The sequence below is a fragment of the Felis catus genome, chromosome B4 (assembly GCF_018350175.1).
Source record: "Felis catus isolate Fca126 chromosome B4, F.catus_Fca126_mat1.0, whole genome shotgun sequence".
NCBI classification, from domain to species: Eukaryota; Metazoa; Chordata; class Mammalia; order Carnivora; family Felidae; genus Felis; species Felis catus.
In genome coordinates, this window is record NC_058374.1 from 79168193 (window position 1) to 79185731 (window position 17539).

At 48.9% G+C, this 17539-nt stretch overlaps 1 protein-coding gene across 1 annotated transcript; it reads right to left on the bottom strand.

Moving 5' to 3' along the window:
* Positions 1–410: 410 nt before the first annotated feature.
* KRT4 (keratin 4) lies at positions 411–7216 on the bottom strand. Its single transcript, XM_003988742.5, has 9 exons — positions 6657–7216; positions 4618–4832; positions 3611–3671; positions 3129–3224; positions 2447–2611; positions 2062–2187; positions 1422–1642; positions 1135–1169; positions 411–1026 (listed from the first exon to the last, which is right to left on the bottom strand). Exons 1-9 carry the CDS (start codon positions 7116–7118, stop codon positions 839–841), a joined length of 1569 nt encoding a protein of 522 aa, XP_003988791.2. The 5' UTR covers positions 7119–7216; the 3' UTR covers positions 411–838.
* Positions 7217–17539: the final 10323 nt, after the last annotated feature.

Sequence of the window (17539 nt, forward strand, 5' to 3'; positions counted from 1 at the left end):
GAAACCCTTGCTGGTCCAGTTAGATTGAGTCCCACGCGTGGAGTTTCATGAAAGTAGGGAGGCCTTGCTAGACACTGAGTATAAACTCTCCATAAGCTCCCTAACCTCTCGTTCCATATTCATTGGAGACCCCCTGACTGCCTCTCCTCTACCCCTTCCCTTCAGGCTCACTGCAGGCTCCGCACTGAGATGGACCTGCTCTGATTGTCTTCCATCTTTGTGTACTTATTGGTTGTTGGGAGTCTGTGTCCCTGTTCTGGAGCAGCCTTCAGACTCCACACACAGCACGTCTCTCCCAGATTAGATGATGACCTTGATCTGTGCAGACATATCCCTCAGGCCCCAGCCTCCTTTGCTCCCACCTGAATTCTGGAGACTTCTCCCCAGGGAACAAGGACAATGACTCAGAGTGAATGACAAAAGCGTTTTATTAGAGATTCACCCAAAATGGATAGAGGGGAGGAGAAGAGGTGGATGGGACCCTGAGTGGTTCCTGTCCTGACCTTGCAGGCCAGGTTGCTGCCAAGTAACAGAGGAGTTTGGTCCTGATGTAGAGAGATATCTGGGGCCACGGGCTGGGAGGGAACATACGTGACCCTGGTTGTGTTCTCCTCTGCCTGTAGGAGGTGAAGAATCAGCTGACACCCCTTTCATTCCGGGTGGTAACCAGGACCAAATCGAGAGGAAGATACCAAACTCCAGGAGGGCAGAGTCCACACTGAGGTGACACTGGGAAGATGAGCCCCAGAGAGGGAGGGTGGAGGCAGGGGAGAAAGAAGCACAGAGATACCAGGGCTGGGCCCAGCTGGGCTCAAGGGCTGCAGGGACCTTGTCTCCTCTATCGGTGGGACCTCTTGATCATGGTGCTGGTAGAGATGATCTTGCTGCCAGAACTGCCACAGACACCGCCACCAAACCCGAAGCCACTTCCGGAGCCAGAGCCAAAGCCACTGCCCAGGCCAAACCCAGAGCAGCTTCCTAATCCTCCGCCGATGGTCCCAGCACTGGCGCCACCACCAACCACAGCTGCAGGAGAGACACAAAGGGTATGGTTATCCCAACAACACTGGCATCCAGGAGTCTCCCCCGAACCGGGGTGAACAAAAGGCCATGGAAGGGGTGGAAGGTACTTACAGATGCTCAGGGCACTCTGGCATTCTCCAGACATTCTGTGGGGGAGAGAAAGAGCAGTGAGTCACAGCAGAGCCCGGAGCCAGGCTCCGTTCAATGAGCGGGTCTCAAACACATATCCCATCCTTATGTAGCCAAGTTAAAGGTCTGAATGTGAAGCTGTTGTCCACGCTGCCCTGCTTCATAACGCACCCATGCAGCACTGAAGCAGGTGGCCCAGCAGAGGTGCAAACTCAAGGCTCCAGAATATCTCCCTCCCTCACCTTCCCTCTCTGCCTTGCCCATCCCACCTGCACTCCTCGCCCTCCAGCAGCTTGCGGTAGGTGGCGATCTCCACGTCCAGGGCCAGCTTCACGCTCATGAGCTCCTGGTAGTCCCGCAGCATCCGGGCCAGCTCCTCCTTGGCCTTCTGCAGGGCGGCCTCCAGCTCTGTGCGCTTGCTGTAGGCATCTTTGAGGGCCAGCTCCCCACGCTGCTCTGCATCAGCCACAGATGCCTGCAGAGTCTGGCACTGTAGACAATGGCATTGAACAGGCAATCATCAGTGCCCTAATGTCAAGCCTTCTCCATCTGCCCCTATGCTGTGCCAGCTTCACATGGGCTAAGATGTCAGGATTCTGTCCTTCTCCCCACCTGTCCTATTCATACATTTCCTTTACTACCACCAGGGCCCGCCAACATCCCTACCAGACTGATTAGATAAAGATGAGCAAAAACCAATGAAAAAAAGCCAAGAAACCTTATTTACCAGGGTGTCATGTCAGGTTAAATAGAACATTGCTTAAGAAGACCTGAGTGTGGTTTACATAAGGAGTCACAAATCCCCTGCACACAAGCTTAGGATCTCCTGGCCTGCTACCAGATCTGTTTGTCTGCTATGGAGACACCTGCCCTGGCCCTGTTCCATGGCTAGAAGGTGGTGACACTTACCTGCTTCTTGACATTCTCAATCTCAGCCCGCAGCCTCTGGATCATCCTGTTGAGCTCTGAGATCTCACTCTTGGTGTTCTTCAGGCTGTCACCATGTTGGTCAACTGAGATCTGGAGCTGTTGGACCTAATATCCAGGAAAACACAGGGAATGAAAGGTCAGGGCTGTTTGGGTAGGGTCTACTCTCAAGTGAAGTCAGCAAGAATAGGTGGCAAGGATAATACAAAATATCATGTAATCTCAAATTAGACCAGGACCAGTGATGCCCGGGACATGAGTTCATCTCTGACATCTCTCAGGCTTGAGTGGTGATCACCTGCTCACAAACATCAAAAGCAGAGTCCCAGAAACCACCCCCAGCTCCTGAGAGGTCCCCAATACCCACCTTGGTCTGGTACAGCGCCTCAGCCTCCGCCTTACTCTTCTGGGCGATCTCCTCATACTGGGCGCGGACCTCAGCGATGATGCTGTCCAGGTCCAGGTTCCGGTTGTTGTCCATGGACAGGACCACGGACGTGTCTGAAACATGAGTCTGCATCTGGCACAGCTCCTGCAGGGGAAATGTCTCATGTCAGTTTCCCCAGAGAGTCTTCCCTAATCTCTGACACCAGAAATCCACTGTGGTGATGGAAATGGCCATGCCACAGACCCAGATGGAAGTAGGGTTGGCATCCCAATGTGTAGGGAGAGCGGTAAGTTTTTATGTAGAAGTCAGGTGATTGGTGGTGACATTTCAAGACAAAAAAAGTAATGCTTCTGGTCTTTGCTGCTCTCTGGGAACCATAAGCAGGTGATCAATGAATGGATTCATTTCACCAGGGAAATGCTGGACAGCAAGAAATTCCATCCCATGCCATCTTGGATCTAATCACTTCTCCTAAGACCACATCTGGTTTCAAAAACCTCCGAGTTGAGTCTCTCACTTCAATTCTTTCTACCCATGACTTTGCTGAGAGTGCCCTCAGCAAGTAAGGGAGCTGGAGTCCTTTCAAAGAACTGTGAATTCCTGCAGCCGCCTCACACATGAGGGACTGCCTTCTTTGAATGGACGGGGATGGAGTCCTCACCGCAGCAAAGAGGACCCTCAAGAAGTTGATCTCATCGTTCAGAGCATCCACCTTGGCCTCCAGCTCCACCTTGGTCATGTACGCGATGTCCACATCCTGCAGAGGTGGGGGATAAGAGACAAAGGTACAGAAATCACAAGCGGGGCAAGGGAACGAATGTCAAGTGACACACAAAGATGTTCTCAGCCGCATGTAGGGAAGGCTTCTCAGTACAGGTGAGGTGACAAAGGACTCATCGTCTGACATACTCTGCCCCTAAAGCCAGCTGCAGAAATGGAAACTACTTATCCAAATGGGCTTTTATTCCCAACTTCAGTTCCTTAGGGTCTGGTGCAGTTACCCACTCCTTTGACCACATAGATCTGGAGAGTACCAAGTGGGGTAAAGATGAGGCCAAGATGAACCAAACCCATGATTCCAGCCAAAGACCACTCTCGAGGGAAGGGATACCCTCATAGCCCCTCCCACCCTTCATCTCTTACCTTCTTGAGGACCACAAAGTCATTCTCGGCAGTCGTCCGCTTACTGATCTCATCCTCATACCTGGGGGGAGGGGTGGAAGGAAAAGACAAAAGCCGCACGTGAGCTAGTGTTTCCCCGATCTCTGCTGCTGGCTTTCAAACATCTAACTCTTTGGAAATATCCAAGTAATTGGCTGCATTTTGCTGTTTTCATGCAAATGCTCATTCAACTTACATTTGTTAATTACCATGTATGAGAGACCAGTCTAGACCCTGGTTTATTCAGAGAAGTGAAAAATCAAACTTTATAAAGACTGTCTTCAAGAAATAAGACGTGAAGAGGAGAACCCCGCATGGTCTGGTTGGTTTTATCTTTATAGAAGGGCTGTCCCTTTGGTGGATTAAATTCTCAGGAATGCTGCCAGTGCTCCAGCTCTCTCTGTTTGGTGCGAGAGCGAATGGAGAGAGCGGATCAGTATTTTCTCAGGTCTACACCATAGTAAGTATAGTAAGAGGTACTGTATTAAATGTTCATGTTATGTCCATTGCTATGGTACCTCTTTTCCCGATCTTATTTAATTTCATTTAATTCTCAAAAGCTAAAAGGTAGGATTATTAGCCTATTTTAAAGATGAAGAAAACTAAGGCTCAGAGAGGTTAAGCAAGTTACCCAAGATCACACAGCTAGTAAGTGGAGGAATCAGTATCCAAACAAGGTCTGTCTCCACAACCTGTGTTCTTCTGACCATGCCCTACTACTTTTCATCTGTGCAGTTTCTGATCTTGTTTGTATGCAGCAAGGCCAATTCCCCAAATGCATCACTCATTTTCTATTTGGGGCAACAAGGCCTCACACCATTTTTTAATGGGACCATGTGGATGCAGGGGAACAAACTAGAAAACCTTCCTGATGCTTTTGGGATCTCTTCAGAGGCTGAGATTCTAAATGACTGGACTGGAACCCAGGGACCCTGGGGCGTGGCTGGGCAGATATTGGCAGGCGGTGTCCCTCTGTGCTCCACACATACTTGGTCTTGAAGTCCTCCACGCTGTCCTGCGTGGACTTCAGCTCAGACTGCAGCCGTCCTTTGTCATTGGCCAAGGTATCCAGCTGCTTCCTCAGGACACTGATGTAGGCCTCAAAGAGGGGCTCAAGGTTTTTGCTGGATGTAGTGGTCGTCTGCTGCTGGAGGAGGTTCCACTTGGTCTCCAGGACCTTATTCTGTTGCTCTAAGAACCGCACCTGTGTTAAAAAGGCACCAGCCAGCCTATGAGGGCCTGAATGAAGCTTTGGCAGGAGGATTGGCCACAGCCACCCAGGTGACCCAAAAGCCATACAAGTAGGGCCACCGTGTCACAACTCCAGGCACCATCCATTGGGGTCAACATGGCGGCCCTGCTCCATGGCAACAATGGAACGCATGTGTTGCAGGCACCACTTCCTGACCACAGGGACCCAGAGGCCCTGAGGCAACTTGCTGAGAAGAACATTGAACTTCTATGCAATAATAAAATAAACAAAACTAGGAGATAAAACCACAGTCTGGGAACTCTTGCATTCAAAGTGATGCTGACCCAAGGCAAAGGCACGATAAATTCGCCGAAGATTTTTGGAATAAATGGGCCTGAGGTGTCTCTTTAAACCTGTGCACAACTGAGTATCAATAGTTAGCACCAAGGCCCTAGACACATTCCCAGTCTCGGCCAGGCTCGCTCTCCAAGGGGACTTCCCCGAACCTTCCCTCTCTCTACGAAGAGATCCAACAAGATAAGCCAAGGTAGCAGTTTGGCACAATATTCCCACTGTATGTGCTTCAGAGCTGAAAGAAAAGCAGGTAAGGGTGACTGATCACAGTCTGAACCCACAAGATGCGATGAGGGGAGATGAGACAAGGAAGCACCGAACTCTGGGCCTTGCTTTTATATCTGCGTGTCCTAGAGTCACCATAAAGCCTCTTTAAGCTACTGGCGGCTTATCCAACTAGTAAGACGAGAAAACGTTCCCACTCAGTCTACTCCAAGATTGTTCATTCTTGCCCTGTACGTTCTAAGAGGATTGAGATTTCGATGCACAGACAATCAAGGCACCCTTGACTAAATGTACTACACTCATCCACTAAATCATTAATCTTCAGATGACTTAGAAATCTGGGCTTATCTGCTTGCTATCATCCATCATACTTGGATGTAACGGAGCTTCAAGGACGTGAATCTCTAGGGGCGCCTGGGTGGCTCAGTCGGTTGAGCATCCAACTTCGGCTCAGGTGGTGATCTCGGTGTTCATGAGATCGAGCCCCGCATCGGGCTCTGTACTGACAGCTCAGCATTCTGTGTCTCCGTCTCTCCCTACCTCTCCCCCACTCACGTTCCATCTCTCTCTCTCTCTCTCTCTCTCTCTCTCTCTCTCAAAAAAAATAAATCTAAAAAGAAAAAAAAAAGGACTTGAATCTCTAGACCCTGCATGGAAAAGGAAGTTAGAGTACAAAGAGAAAAGGAGAGACCCAACCCCTCCTCTCTAACAGACCCAGAAATGAGCAAGTCTGCCCAGAGTCAGGAGGATGAAGAAGATGACTCTCCAGGGTCCCATCGGTCCCTTTTGCCTTTGGGAAACCAGCGTGGTTTTCTTCTGCTCCAACAACAAAAGTGCCAGTAGTTAAATTCTTATATTAACTATAATTAATTTTGGCTAATCATTAGATTATTAGCCACGTTACTTCCAAAACCAAACCTGAGAAAAACGTTACTTCCAAAACCAAACCTGAGAAACAATGCACCCAGGGAAACCGTATAGCAGGGATACTTGGACTCAGCAAAGTTGAGCAATTTGCCCAGTGTCACAGAGCACATCTAAGACGACTCCCAACACTGCATTGCTCTGAGTAGCCTGTCTTCTCACCCCCATGGACAAAAGAGGAAGACTTGGAGGAATGAGCCCCTTTTAACGGCTAGAAAACAGAGGCCCAGAGAAGTTCAGTGGTTCCCAACGCTGTGGCAGGCTCAGGTCTGAAAGCCCAGGACACAGGACCCCTGGTTTCTACCACTGTGTCTGGCCAAAGGGGCGTCTCACCTTGTCGATGAAAGAGGCGAACTTGTTGTTGAGGGTCTTGATCTGCTCCCGCTCCTCAGTCCGGACCTTCTGGATCTCGGGGTCGATCTCCACGTGGAGTGGAGTCAACAGGCTCTGGTTGATGGTGACCTCCTGAATCCCCCCAGCAGGGCAGACGGGGAAGCCAGGACCACCCCGTCCACCAAAAGAACCCCCAAATCCACTACCAAAGTTGCCAACGCCAAAACCTCCAGCAGCCCCGAAGCCAGCGCCTTGCCGGGACCCGGCCATGCTGATGGCGATGCTCTTTCTCCCCCCGAGATTGTAGAGGCTCCTGCTGCCGAAGCCCCCCGAGGAGCAGCGGCCCGTGCCCCCAGACGTGGAGACTGAGCTGAAGGCAGGCCTCTTGCCCCCGCCGACGACAGCCGAGACACAGCTAAAGCCCTGGGACCCGCCTCGGACGCACTGCTGTCTGGAGATCATGGTTGCGGAGAGGAGAGCGAGCTTGGCTTTCTCAGAGAAACTCGAGGGGCCAGGCCCGTGAATGCTGCAGCCCCAGCCTGGGTCTCTTATATGTGCTGAAGCAGCAGGGCTTGGTTGCAGGGGCATAAAGGGAAAAATCTGAAACATCTCTGGGCTTGGCCTTTGGCACAGGCCCATCCTTCCCGTACCTGCTGAGTATGTCACTAAACACACCTACCGATGTCATTCGGAGGGCACAGGTTACAGGATCCCAACACACTCCCCTCCAGGAGAACCTGAACCGGTGCCCCAGGGCCTCCTGAATCACAGGCCCCTGCCTGGACCCAACCCTCAGGGGCCCCCACCCACTGCCCCTTCCATCTCAACAGCCTCTCAGGGGCTCCCCCCCCCCCCCCGGCTCCACACAAGATGGCCCATTGCCCATTCTCTCATTCCACAGATTTTGGAAACCGAGGGCCTGGGTTCAAGTGCAGGGCCCGCCCTCCCCTGCTCCGCAAACCTGGAGCGAGTCACTGCCCTGGGCTCAGATGCTTCCCCCGGAAGTTGGAAATAATACAGACATTTACCTGCAGCTCCTCTCAAGATGCAACGAGATGATAATCGTAAACCATCAGAAGCTGCCCCCATGTTTATTCTCCTCGTTATTATTCCTCCACGCACACTTGGGGCCCACATGCACACACAAAAGGAGAAACCCGTATTCCAGCCTTATAGCCTTCCAAACCCAGATCAAGACTCACCTCAACTTGACACGGTTGCCGAGACCCTACTATGTGCCAGGCATGGAGCTGGGGACTGAGGAGACAGAACTCTGTCTCTGGCCCTCAAGACTCAGGTTCCTTCTCTGGCCTCTGTTCGCGTCTGTGTTTGTGGGGTTCTAGATCAGCGCTCTCCAGCCTGGGTCCCATCCCTACAGCGTGTGCCCCACTGCTCCGTTTGCTGCCCAGCTGTTCCCTCCACTCCACCGGGACAGGGCATGTTCTGTTTTCCTGTAATGACCCCCGCATTCGAGGCAGGAGTTTGTAACTCTTTTGGTGCTGAGGACCCCTTTAGCAGAACAGTGAAGCCCGTGAGCCCCTTCTCAGAGCAATGTTTTTAACACAAAATCCCAAGGGCATCTGGGTGCCTGAGTTAAGCGTCCGACATCGGCTCAGGTCATGATCTTATGGTTCAAGGGTTGAAGCCCCATGTCGGGGGCTCTGTGCTGACAGCTCAGAGCCTGGAGCCTGCTTCGGATTCTGTGTCTCCCTCTCTTTCTCTGTCCCTCCCCTGCTTGCACTCTCTCTCTCTCTCTCTCTCTCTCTCTCTCTCTCTCAAAAATAAACAGAAATAAATGAGTGAAAATAAGTGCAAAATCCTAGTTTTTAAGCCCTAACTTAAACTCTTCCCCGCTGAGTGACATGGATCTGTGTTCAAATCCCACCTGGTGCCACTAACTAGCTGAATGCATTTGTTGTTGTTTTTTTTTTATTTTTATTTATTTTTTTAATATGAAATTTATTGGCAAATTGGTTTCCATACCACACCCAGTGCTCATCCCAAAAGGTGCCCTCCTCAATGCCCATCACCCACTTTCCCCTCCCTTCCACCCTCCCCCATCAACCCTCCGTTTACTCTCAGTTTTTAAGAGTCTCTTATGGTTTGGCTCCCTCCCTCTCTTTTTTTTTTCCTTCCCCTCCCCCATGGCCTTCTGTTAAGTTTCTCAGGATCCACATAAGAGTGAAAACATATGGTATCTGTCTTTCTCTGTATGACTTATCTCACTTTAGCTGAATGCATTCAAACCATCTTCTCATCTAGAAACTCGACACCTGCCTCTTACACGGGGCCTGGCACATAGTAGGTCAGTGGACATTCATTCCTACCCGGCCCAGACCTTGCCATTGCCACTTAAGATGAGAAATTAGACAAATCTGTGGCCCTCCTCCTCTTCTAAAGCCCTGATGAGACTGCCGTTGCAAATCTGAGGCACAGCTGTGATTGGGGCCTGGGGTATTCCCACAGGCCGGAGCTGACCATGACCTACGGAAAGCTGGCCACGGCAGAAATGAACAGCTCCCTCCCTGCAGAGAGAAAGGGCAGGGCCCGTGGGGTGCAAAGAGGGAGGCGGTGGGTCCAGTTCCCAGGGACGGGGCTGCACGGAAGAATGGACTGGCGGGGGGCTCTCTCCTCTCCCCCTCCCCTCCCCCATCCCCTCTCTCCCTCTGATCTGTAACACCCCCGCCCTCAGTCCCACCTACCTCAGCCTCTGCGGAGCTCCACCTGTCAGGGTTCAGGTGGAAGGGGGGTGGAGGAGCCGTGGCCGTGAAGACAGGAGGCTCCCAGGCTCCATGGAAGGTCCACGGAAGAAAACCCACTGGGTAGTCCGTCCCCCTGGAGTAAGTGAGCACCCTAGAGCGAGGACCACCTCCTACAAGGGATGCCGCTGACACTTCACTCCCTCCTTCCATGAGTATTTATCGAACGCCAGCTTCATGCCCTCCCTGTGCTGAGTGCTTTGCACACAGGGCACCATTCTGTCTTCCTAAAGGGTCTCTGCAGGGTCACACAGTAGCACGTGGTGGAGCCAGGACTGGAAACCACATCAGTCTCATCCCAGAGGCTCGGTGCCCCTGGCCTCTCACCATATCACCCTGCACAGCGTGAAGCCGCTTGTCTAATTTCTACAGCAGCCAGTTCAGAATTGGTCACCTGAACAAACCTGGCTGACCCGACCATTCAGGTCAAGGGGGCTCTGAGGGCACTGGTATCCCAGGGTCTACTGCCCTCCACCCTGGCCACAGGTATGGGCATGGCTGGGTAGGAAGGCAGAGCCACTCCAGGTGTCTGGGGCTGCAGCTATAGGAGCAGAGGAGATCTGGCGCCACCCCCTTTGTGGAGCTGAGGTCTGATGCTCGGCTGTCCTGCCCTGAGAGGAGACAGGAAGGCCACCAGGATTGCAGCCTGAGCTCAGACCCTGGCTGCCTCACCTGGGTCTCCACACCTCCCACTCACAGCTCCATCCTCTTACCCCTGAACGGTTGACGAGAACCTTCCTGGCTAGGAGGAAGGTTTATATCTGCAGAGGTGAAGCCCCAAGGAGGCTCCTGAGATGTCCATTGTGCCTTGTCGTCTGTGACCGTGACACTCCCATGCTAGGAGAAAATGATGTGGTGTGGCACCTGGAGTGGTGTCCACTCGTGCCTAGAGCCTAGAAAAGAACGCAAGTGGGGATGGAAGGGATTTGGGGCGAGATGATATATAATATTCAACTTATTTTGTGCCCGTGGGTGCTTCTCAATTGAGGTACTGCTCATGAAGCTAATGCTAACGCACACACCACCCTGAGACAAAAAATAAAACAAAGGAAAGGGCTTAGTGCTTTCCAGGTAGAAGGGACTGTCGTTTACAGTTGCCATTATGTGCGGGACACTGGGTGCTTTTCTGATAACAGTTCCATTCCTTACAACAACCCTGTAAAAGAGGTGTTGCTATGCTCAGTTTAGGGCTGCAGGCGTTTGAGGCTCAGAGAGGTTATGCAACTTGCCTGAGGTCACACAGCTAGGAAGTGATGGCAGTGGGAAACCAGTCCTATCCGTCTAACTGCAAAGTCTAATGACCTTAACCTCTATACCACTTGACATCAGTGACTCTGCCCCACACAATACCTGCAGGAAAAAAAGAAAAATACATGATTGGTTGTTCTGTTTACATTACCTCGTCCTTGCAAGTATCCAATTAGGTAGGACGTTGTCCCAAGGGACCGATTCTGTGTCGTTCAATTAACCAGATCCAAATTAATGTAAATACATTTGGGCTTTTTCCATAATTTGGCTACTGTAGACCAACATCAGGGTATAAACATCAGGGTGCGTGCCCCCTTCGAATCCGCATTTTCGTAACCTTTGGGTGAATAGTGCAATTGCTGGGTAGTAGGGTGGTTCTGTTTTAACTTTTTGAGAAAACCCCACGCTGTTTTCCAGAGTGGCTGCACCAGTTTGCATTCCCACCAACAGTGTAAGAGGGTTCCCCTTTCTTCACATCTGCTGTTTCCTGTGTTGTTCATGTTAGCCATTCTGATGGATAAAGGAGATGTGGTGTGTGTGTGTGTGTGTGTGTGTGTGTGTGTGTGTGTGTGTAATGGAATATTACTCCGCAGTCAAAAAGAATGAAATCTTGCCATTTGCAACAACCTAGATGGAACTGGAAGGCACTATGCTAAGCAAAATAAGTCAGTCAGAGAAAGACAAATACCATATGATTTCACTCAAATGTGGAATTTAAGAAACAAAACAGATGAACATAGAGAAAAGAAACAAAAGAGAGAGAGACAAACCATAAAAGACTCTTACATACAGAGAATAAACTGAAGGTTGATGGGGGTGGGCGAGGTAGGTGATGGCATTAAGGAGGGCACTTGTGACTGGGTGCTGTATGTAAGTGACGAATCACTCAATTCTATTCCTGAAACCAATATGACCCTATATGTTAACTAACTAGAATTTATTTTTTTTTTAATTTTTTTTTCAACGTTTATTTATTTTTTTGGGGACAGAGAGAGACAGAGCATGAACGAGGGAGGGGCAGAGAGAGAGGGAGACACAGAATCGGAAACAGGCTCCAGGCTCTGAGCCATCAGCCCAGAGCCCGACGCGGGGCTCGAACTCACGGACCGCAAGATCGTGACCTGGCTGAAGTCGGACGCTCAACCGACTGCGCCACCCAGGCACCCCTAGAATTTAAATAAAAACCTGAAGCATTAAAAAAAATAAGGTATGCACCTACAAAAATTGTTTAATTTTTTTTTCATTAAAAGCAAATTAACTTAATTACACATCCTACAATAAACCCAAGCCAAACAGGAAGAAAGTTCTAGACTACAGCCATAGTCTGTGCCTTTATTAAGTCAGAATTGCCAGAAGTTCACAAACCCCTCAAACTGTAACATGGGAAACCGAAGGTAGACATGCCTCCCGTCTACAGGGGCAGATTTTTCCTGGAGTGACAGAAGCACACATGAGGGTCTTTCCCTAGAAAAGGGAGAGACGGCTGCTGCCCACATAGGCTGGACTCAGGAGGTGGAGCAAGGTGACTCTACCAGACAGCGAAGTCTAAAAGCTGGTTGCCATCCCACCCCCCAGCTTCCGCTATTGTCCTCCGTGACCCTTTGTCCTCCAGCCACTGTTCCCACTCTTATCAAAGAGGTTGTTGGGCCAGGAGATCAGGACCCGAGCTGAAGTCAGACGCTTAACCATGGTGAAGCGACCGACTTCAGCTCGGGTCATGATCCCAGGGTCAGTGGGTTCGAGCCCCGCGTCGGGCTTTGTGCTGACAGCTCAGAGCCTGGAGCCTGCTTCAGATTCAGTGTCCCCCTCTCTCCCTGCCCCTCCCTCCCCTACTTGATCTCTTTCTCTCTCTCTCTCTCTCAAAAATAAGCAATAAACTTAAAATTTTTTTTTTTAAAAAGAGAACACTTACAAAGAGGATGGCTCGCTGACAGGGGTGTGGAGCAGGGGCAGGAGGGTGTGTTTGTTTAGGGCTTTCTGAGTGAGGCAGGTGTGCACTCGCATTCAGCCAGGGATTACAGAGATCCCGAGGTCGTTCGCGCAGCCCCAAAGCTGGCTGGCGCTGTGAGAAAGTACCCCCGCCCTCCCTGGTCGATCCGTGCCCTTGTGCCTGCAGTCATTGTCACTGGACCTCGGCCACACACTGGGCCTGAGTCACCCTTCGGGCAGCCAGAGTCAACTTGGGGATCAGAGACTTGGTAGGAAAGGAGCAGTCGGCATTCAAGGAAGGGGCCAGGAAGAACAGTGAGAGGTGAGGACTCCTAGAATGGGGGAGGGGAGGTTTTCCCACCCTGGGCACGTGCAAGCAGGGACGACCTGACACATATGGATGGCAAAACCATTCTTGCCATCCAAGACTTGCATGGCCCCACTTGTAAAACAGACAAAAGGAGACATACTCTGTCCGACTGCTGTTATGAGCAGGGAAGTGTGGGTTTCTCACGGGCTAGCCTCCACCCCACCCCACTCCCACCCCAAGCGGTCCCTGGGGTCTTCAGGCTCCAGGAACTCTGTGTGGGAACCCCTGTGTGCTGGTCATTCCCAGCCTTCAACAAGCATTTCTAAGGAACACGTTGTTGTTAGTGGACCTTCCGGACAAGTGATAGAATCCTTGTGTTTTATTGCATGATAACCCAAATATCTCGAGTTTTTAAGCTGTAAATATAATTTCAGTAAAACTGTTTGCTTGTTCTATTCAACCACTAGCAAGTCCTCCCAGCTCTCAACCCTCGTTTTCTTACATATAAAATCAAAAGTTTGGACTGGATCGCATCCAAAGTCCCCTTCCAGCTTCGGCATCCCGTCCTCTGTGTCTTTCTCCATAAAAGCAGCATAACCCAGCTGTTAAGAACTTGGGGTCTGGAATCAGATTGTTTAGGTTCCATTCCCAGCTCTGCTACTTACTGGCTGAGTGCCCTTAGACAAGTTACTTAGCCATTCGGTGCCTCAGCTTCCTCATCTGCAAGATCAGGATGATAACAGTACTTCTATCAGAGGCTGTTGGGAAGAGTGAATCAGCTAGAGCGTTGACAGTGGCTCCAGCCCACAGTAAGCACTAGGGGACAGTAGCTGTTATTCCTAGAAGGCGCTGGACATCAGGGGTGGCCTACGATCCACCCCCTGCAACGAGAAACATCATTCTGAAATTGTGACTGTCTTCCCAAGCTGGAGACCACCCAGTTTGGTAAGATGGAACTGGTTTTGCCGAGCACTAAGTCTTTGTGTTCCTAAGCTGTGGTTTAGGGTTTGGCTCACAGCCCGTCTGCAGACCTTCCCGTAACCCTAGAGGAAGCTTTCATGGGGCATGTCTGGGCTCTTCCAAGGAGGATGGGGTGACCAGGCTCAGAGTACAGGGGACATCCACCAAGAGGGGTTCAGATGAATCATCAGGAGGTCTAAGGTTGTCCGGGATGGGGTGGATACAATGATAGCCTCAACACAGGAGGCCACTCTCCTGATTTGGTAGTAAGGTTTGGGGGGGGTGGAGGGCATAGACCAGTTGGGTGTAGATTGAGGAGTGAGATCCAAGCTCAGAGTAGGGAGATGTGGAGATGAAGAGGGAAAGGGGTGACTCTGAGAGCCACGATAGGGGAAGGACGAGAAGATTTGGAGAGAGAGGGAAGCAGGGGACAGAGATAACCTCACAGGAAAGGGACATACGGCTTGATATCAGCAGCCCTAGAAGCCACTAACCAGCCATATGGCTGCTGGTGTGAGAGTTAGCCTCCCTGAGCCTTAATAGCCTCCCCTGCTTGGGATTCTCGTCTCCCTCTCTCTCTCTGCCCTTCCCATGCGCGCTCTCTCTCTCTCTCTCTCTCTCAAAAATAAATAAACATTTACTTAAAAAAAATAATGCTGCAATGAACATGGAGTGCAGAGATCTCTTCCACATAGTGATTTTGTTTCCTTCAAATATATTCCCAGGAGTGGAATTACGAGATCATCTGGAGAGTTCTATTTTTCATTTTTGGAGGACACTACGCACTGTTTTCCATAGTGGCTGCACCAATCTACATTCTCATCAACAGTGCACGAGGTTTCCCTTATCCTCCACATCCTCGCCCACATTTGTATCTCTTGCCTTTGTGATGGGGGCCATTCAAACAGGGGGGAGGTGATATCTCATTGTTGTTTTGCTTTGCATTTCCCTGAAGATAAGGGACATTGAACATCTTTTCATGTACCTGTGGACTATTTTAATTTCCTCTTTGGGAAAATGTCTGTTCAGGTCCTCTGGCCATTTTTTTAATTGGGTTATTTGGATTTTTTTGCTTTTGAGTTGTAAAGGTTATTTATATAATTTGGATCGTATATGTGATTTGCAAATATTTTTTCCCAATCCATGGTGGCCTTCTCATTTTGTTGATTGTTTCTTTTGCTGTGTGGAAGCTTTTTAGTTTGATAGAGTCCCACTTGTTTATTTTTTATTTTGTTGTTTAGCTTTAGGTGTCAAACCCACAAAACATCATTGCCAAAACCCTGTCAAGAGGCTTTTTCCCTGTTTTTTCTTCTAGGAGTTTTATGGTTTTATGGTTTCAGGTCTTACCTTTAAGTTTTTAATCCATTAAAGAATTCACTTTTGTGGGTGCTATGAGATAGTTTTATTCTTTTATGTGAATACCCAATTCCCCCAGCACTATTTCTTGAAGATAATGTCTTTCCTCCATTGAGTATTCTTGGCTCCCTTATCAATATTAGTTGACTGTATATGCATAAATGGGTTTATTTCTGGGCTCTTGATTCTGTTCTATTGGTCTCTGAGTCAGTTTTTACACTGGTGCCATACTGTTTTAATTACTATAACTTCATAGTATACTTTGAGATCAGGAAGTGTGATGCCTCCAGCTTTGGTCTTCTTTCTCAGGATTGCTTTGACTATTTGCACTCCTTTGTAGTTCCATACAAATTTTATGACTGTTTTTTCTACTTTCGTAAAAAAAAAAAAAATTACTATTGGAATCTTGATAGGGATTGTATTGAATCTATAGATGGCTTTGAGTAGTGTGGACATTCTAACAATATTAAAGTCTTCCAATCCATGAACACAGATATCTTTCCATGTATTTATGCCTTATCCAATTTCTTTCATCAATGTCTTACAGCTTCCAGTGTACAGATCTGTCACTGCCTTGCTTAAGTTTCTTCCTAAGTATTTTATTGGTTTTGATGCTATTGTGAGATCATTTTCATAATTTCTCTTTCAGATAATTCATCATTAGTGTGTAGAAACACTACTGACTTTTGTATGTTGATTTTGTGCCCTGCAACTTTACAGAATGCATTGATTAGATCTAATGGTTATTTGGTGGAGTCTTTAAGATTTTCTATATATAAAACCATGTCATCTGCAAAGAGAGACCATTTTACTTCTTCCTTTTCCAATTCTGACAGCTTCTATTTCTTTTTGTTGCCTGATGCCTCAGGCTAGGACTTCTAGTACTTTGTTGAATAGGAATGGTAAGAGAGGGCACCCTTGTGTTGATCCTGATCCAAGAAGAAAAACTTTTAATTATTCACCATTGAGTATGATGCTACCTGTGGGCTTGTTATATGTGGCCCTGTTTGCTGACAGTTTTTACTATGAATGGGTGTTGAGTTAGGTCATATGATTTTTATCTTACATTATATATTTTTTTAGTTTTTTAAGGTTTATTTGTTTTTGAGATAGAAAGAGAGACAGAGCATGAGCAGGGGAGGGGCAGAGAGAACAGAGGCAGAACCTGAAGCAGGATCCTGGCTCTGAGCTGTCAGCACAGAACCCAATGTGGGGCTCGAACTCACAAACTGTGAGATCACTACCTGAGCCAAAGACAGACGCTTAACTGAGCAACCCGAGCGTCCCTATCTTTCATTATATTAATGTGATGTATGGGGCGCCTGGGTGGCACAGTCGGTTAAGCGTCCGACTTCAGCCAGGTCACGATCTCGCGGTCCGTGAGTTCGAGCCCCGCGTCAGGCTCTGGGCTGATGGCTCAGAGCCTGGAGCCTGTTTCCGATTCTGTGTCTCCCTCTCTCTCTGCCCCTCCCCTGTTCATGCTCTGTCTCTCTCTGTCCCAAAAATAAATAAACGTTGAAAAAAAAAATTAAAAATATTAATGTGATGTATCACATTTATTGATTTGTGTATTTTGAACCAATCTTGTATGCCAGAGATAAATCCCACTTGATCACAATGTAAGGCCCTTTTTTTAAGCTTATTTATTTATTTTGAGAGACAGCACATGTGCACAAGCAGGGAAGAGGAAGAGAGAGAGAATCCCAAGCAGGCCCCATGCTGTCAGTGCAGAACCCAACCCAGGACTTGATCTTCTGAACCATGAGATCATGACCTGAGCCAAAATCAAGAGTCGAACACTTAACCAACTGAGCCACCTAGGAGCCCCAATAGTGTAGCGTCCTTTTAATGTGCTGCTGAGTTCAGTTTGCTAGAATTTTCTTGAGAATGTTGGCATCTATGTTTATCAGGGATATTGGCCTATATTTTTCTTTTCTTGTAGTGCCCTTGTCTGCCTTTGGTATCAGGGTAGGCTGGCCTGGTAGAATAGTTGGGAGTGTTCCCTCCTCTTCTATTTTTTGTAAGAGTTTGAGAAAGATTGGCATTCATTCTTCTTTAAATGTTTAATTCACCAGTGAGGCCATCTGGTCCTGGACTTTTTTTGGTTAGGAGATTTTTGATTACTGATTCAATCTCCTTACTTAGTAATTGGTCTGTTCAGATTTTGTCTTTCTTTCTGATTAGATCTTGGTAGGTTGCATGTTTCTAGGAATACAGCCATTTCTTCCAGGGTGTCCAGTTTTTTGTCATATGAGTGTTCAGAGGAGCCTCTTATGATCCTTTGCATTTCCATGGGATCCGTTATTGTGCCTCCTTTTTCA

Bases quoted from the DNA above. Each gene is read 5' to 3' on its own strand.
- KRT4 (XM_003988742.5), bottom strand. From the start codon at position 7,118: ATGATCTCCAGACAGCAGTGCGTCCGAGGCGGGTCCCAGGGCTTTAGC. The intron at 4,833-6,656 runs GTGAGACGCCCC...TTTTTAACACAG, and splicing joins TCGCCTCTTTCATCGACAAG to GTGCGGTTCTTAGAGCAACA. The intron at 2,188-2,446 runs GTGGGTATTGGG...CCTGGATATTAG, and splicing joins AGGCGCTGTACCAGACCAAG to GTCCAACAGCTCCAGATCTC.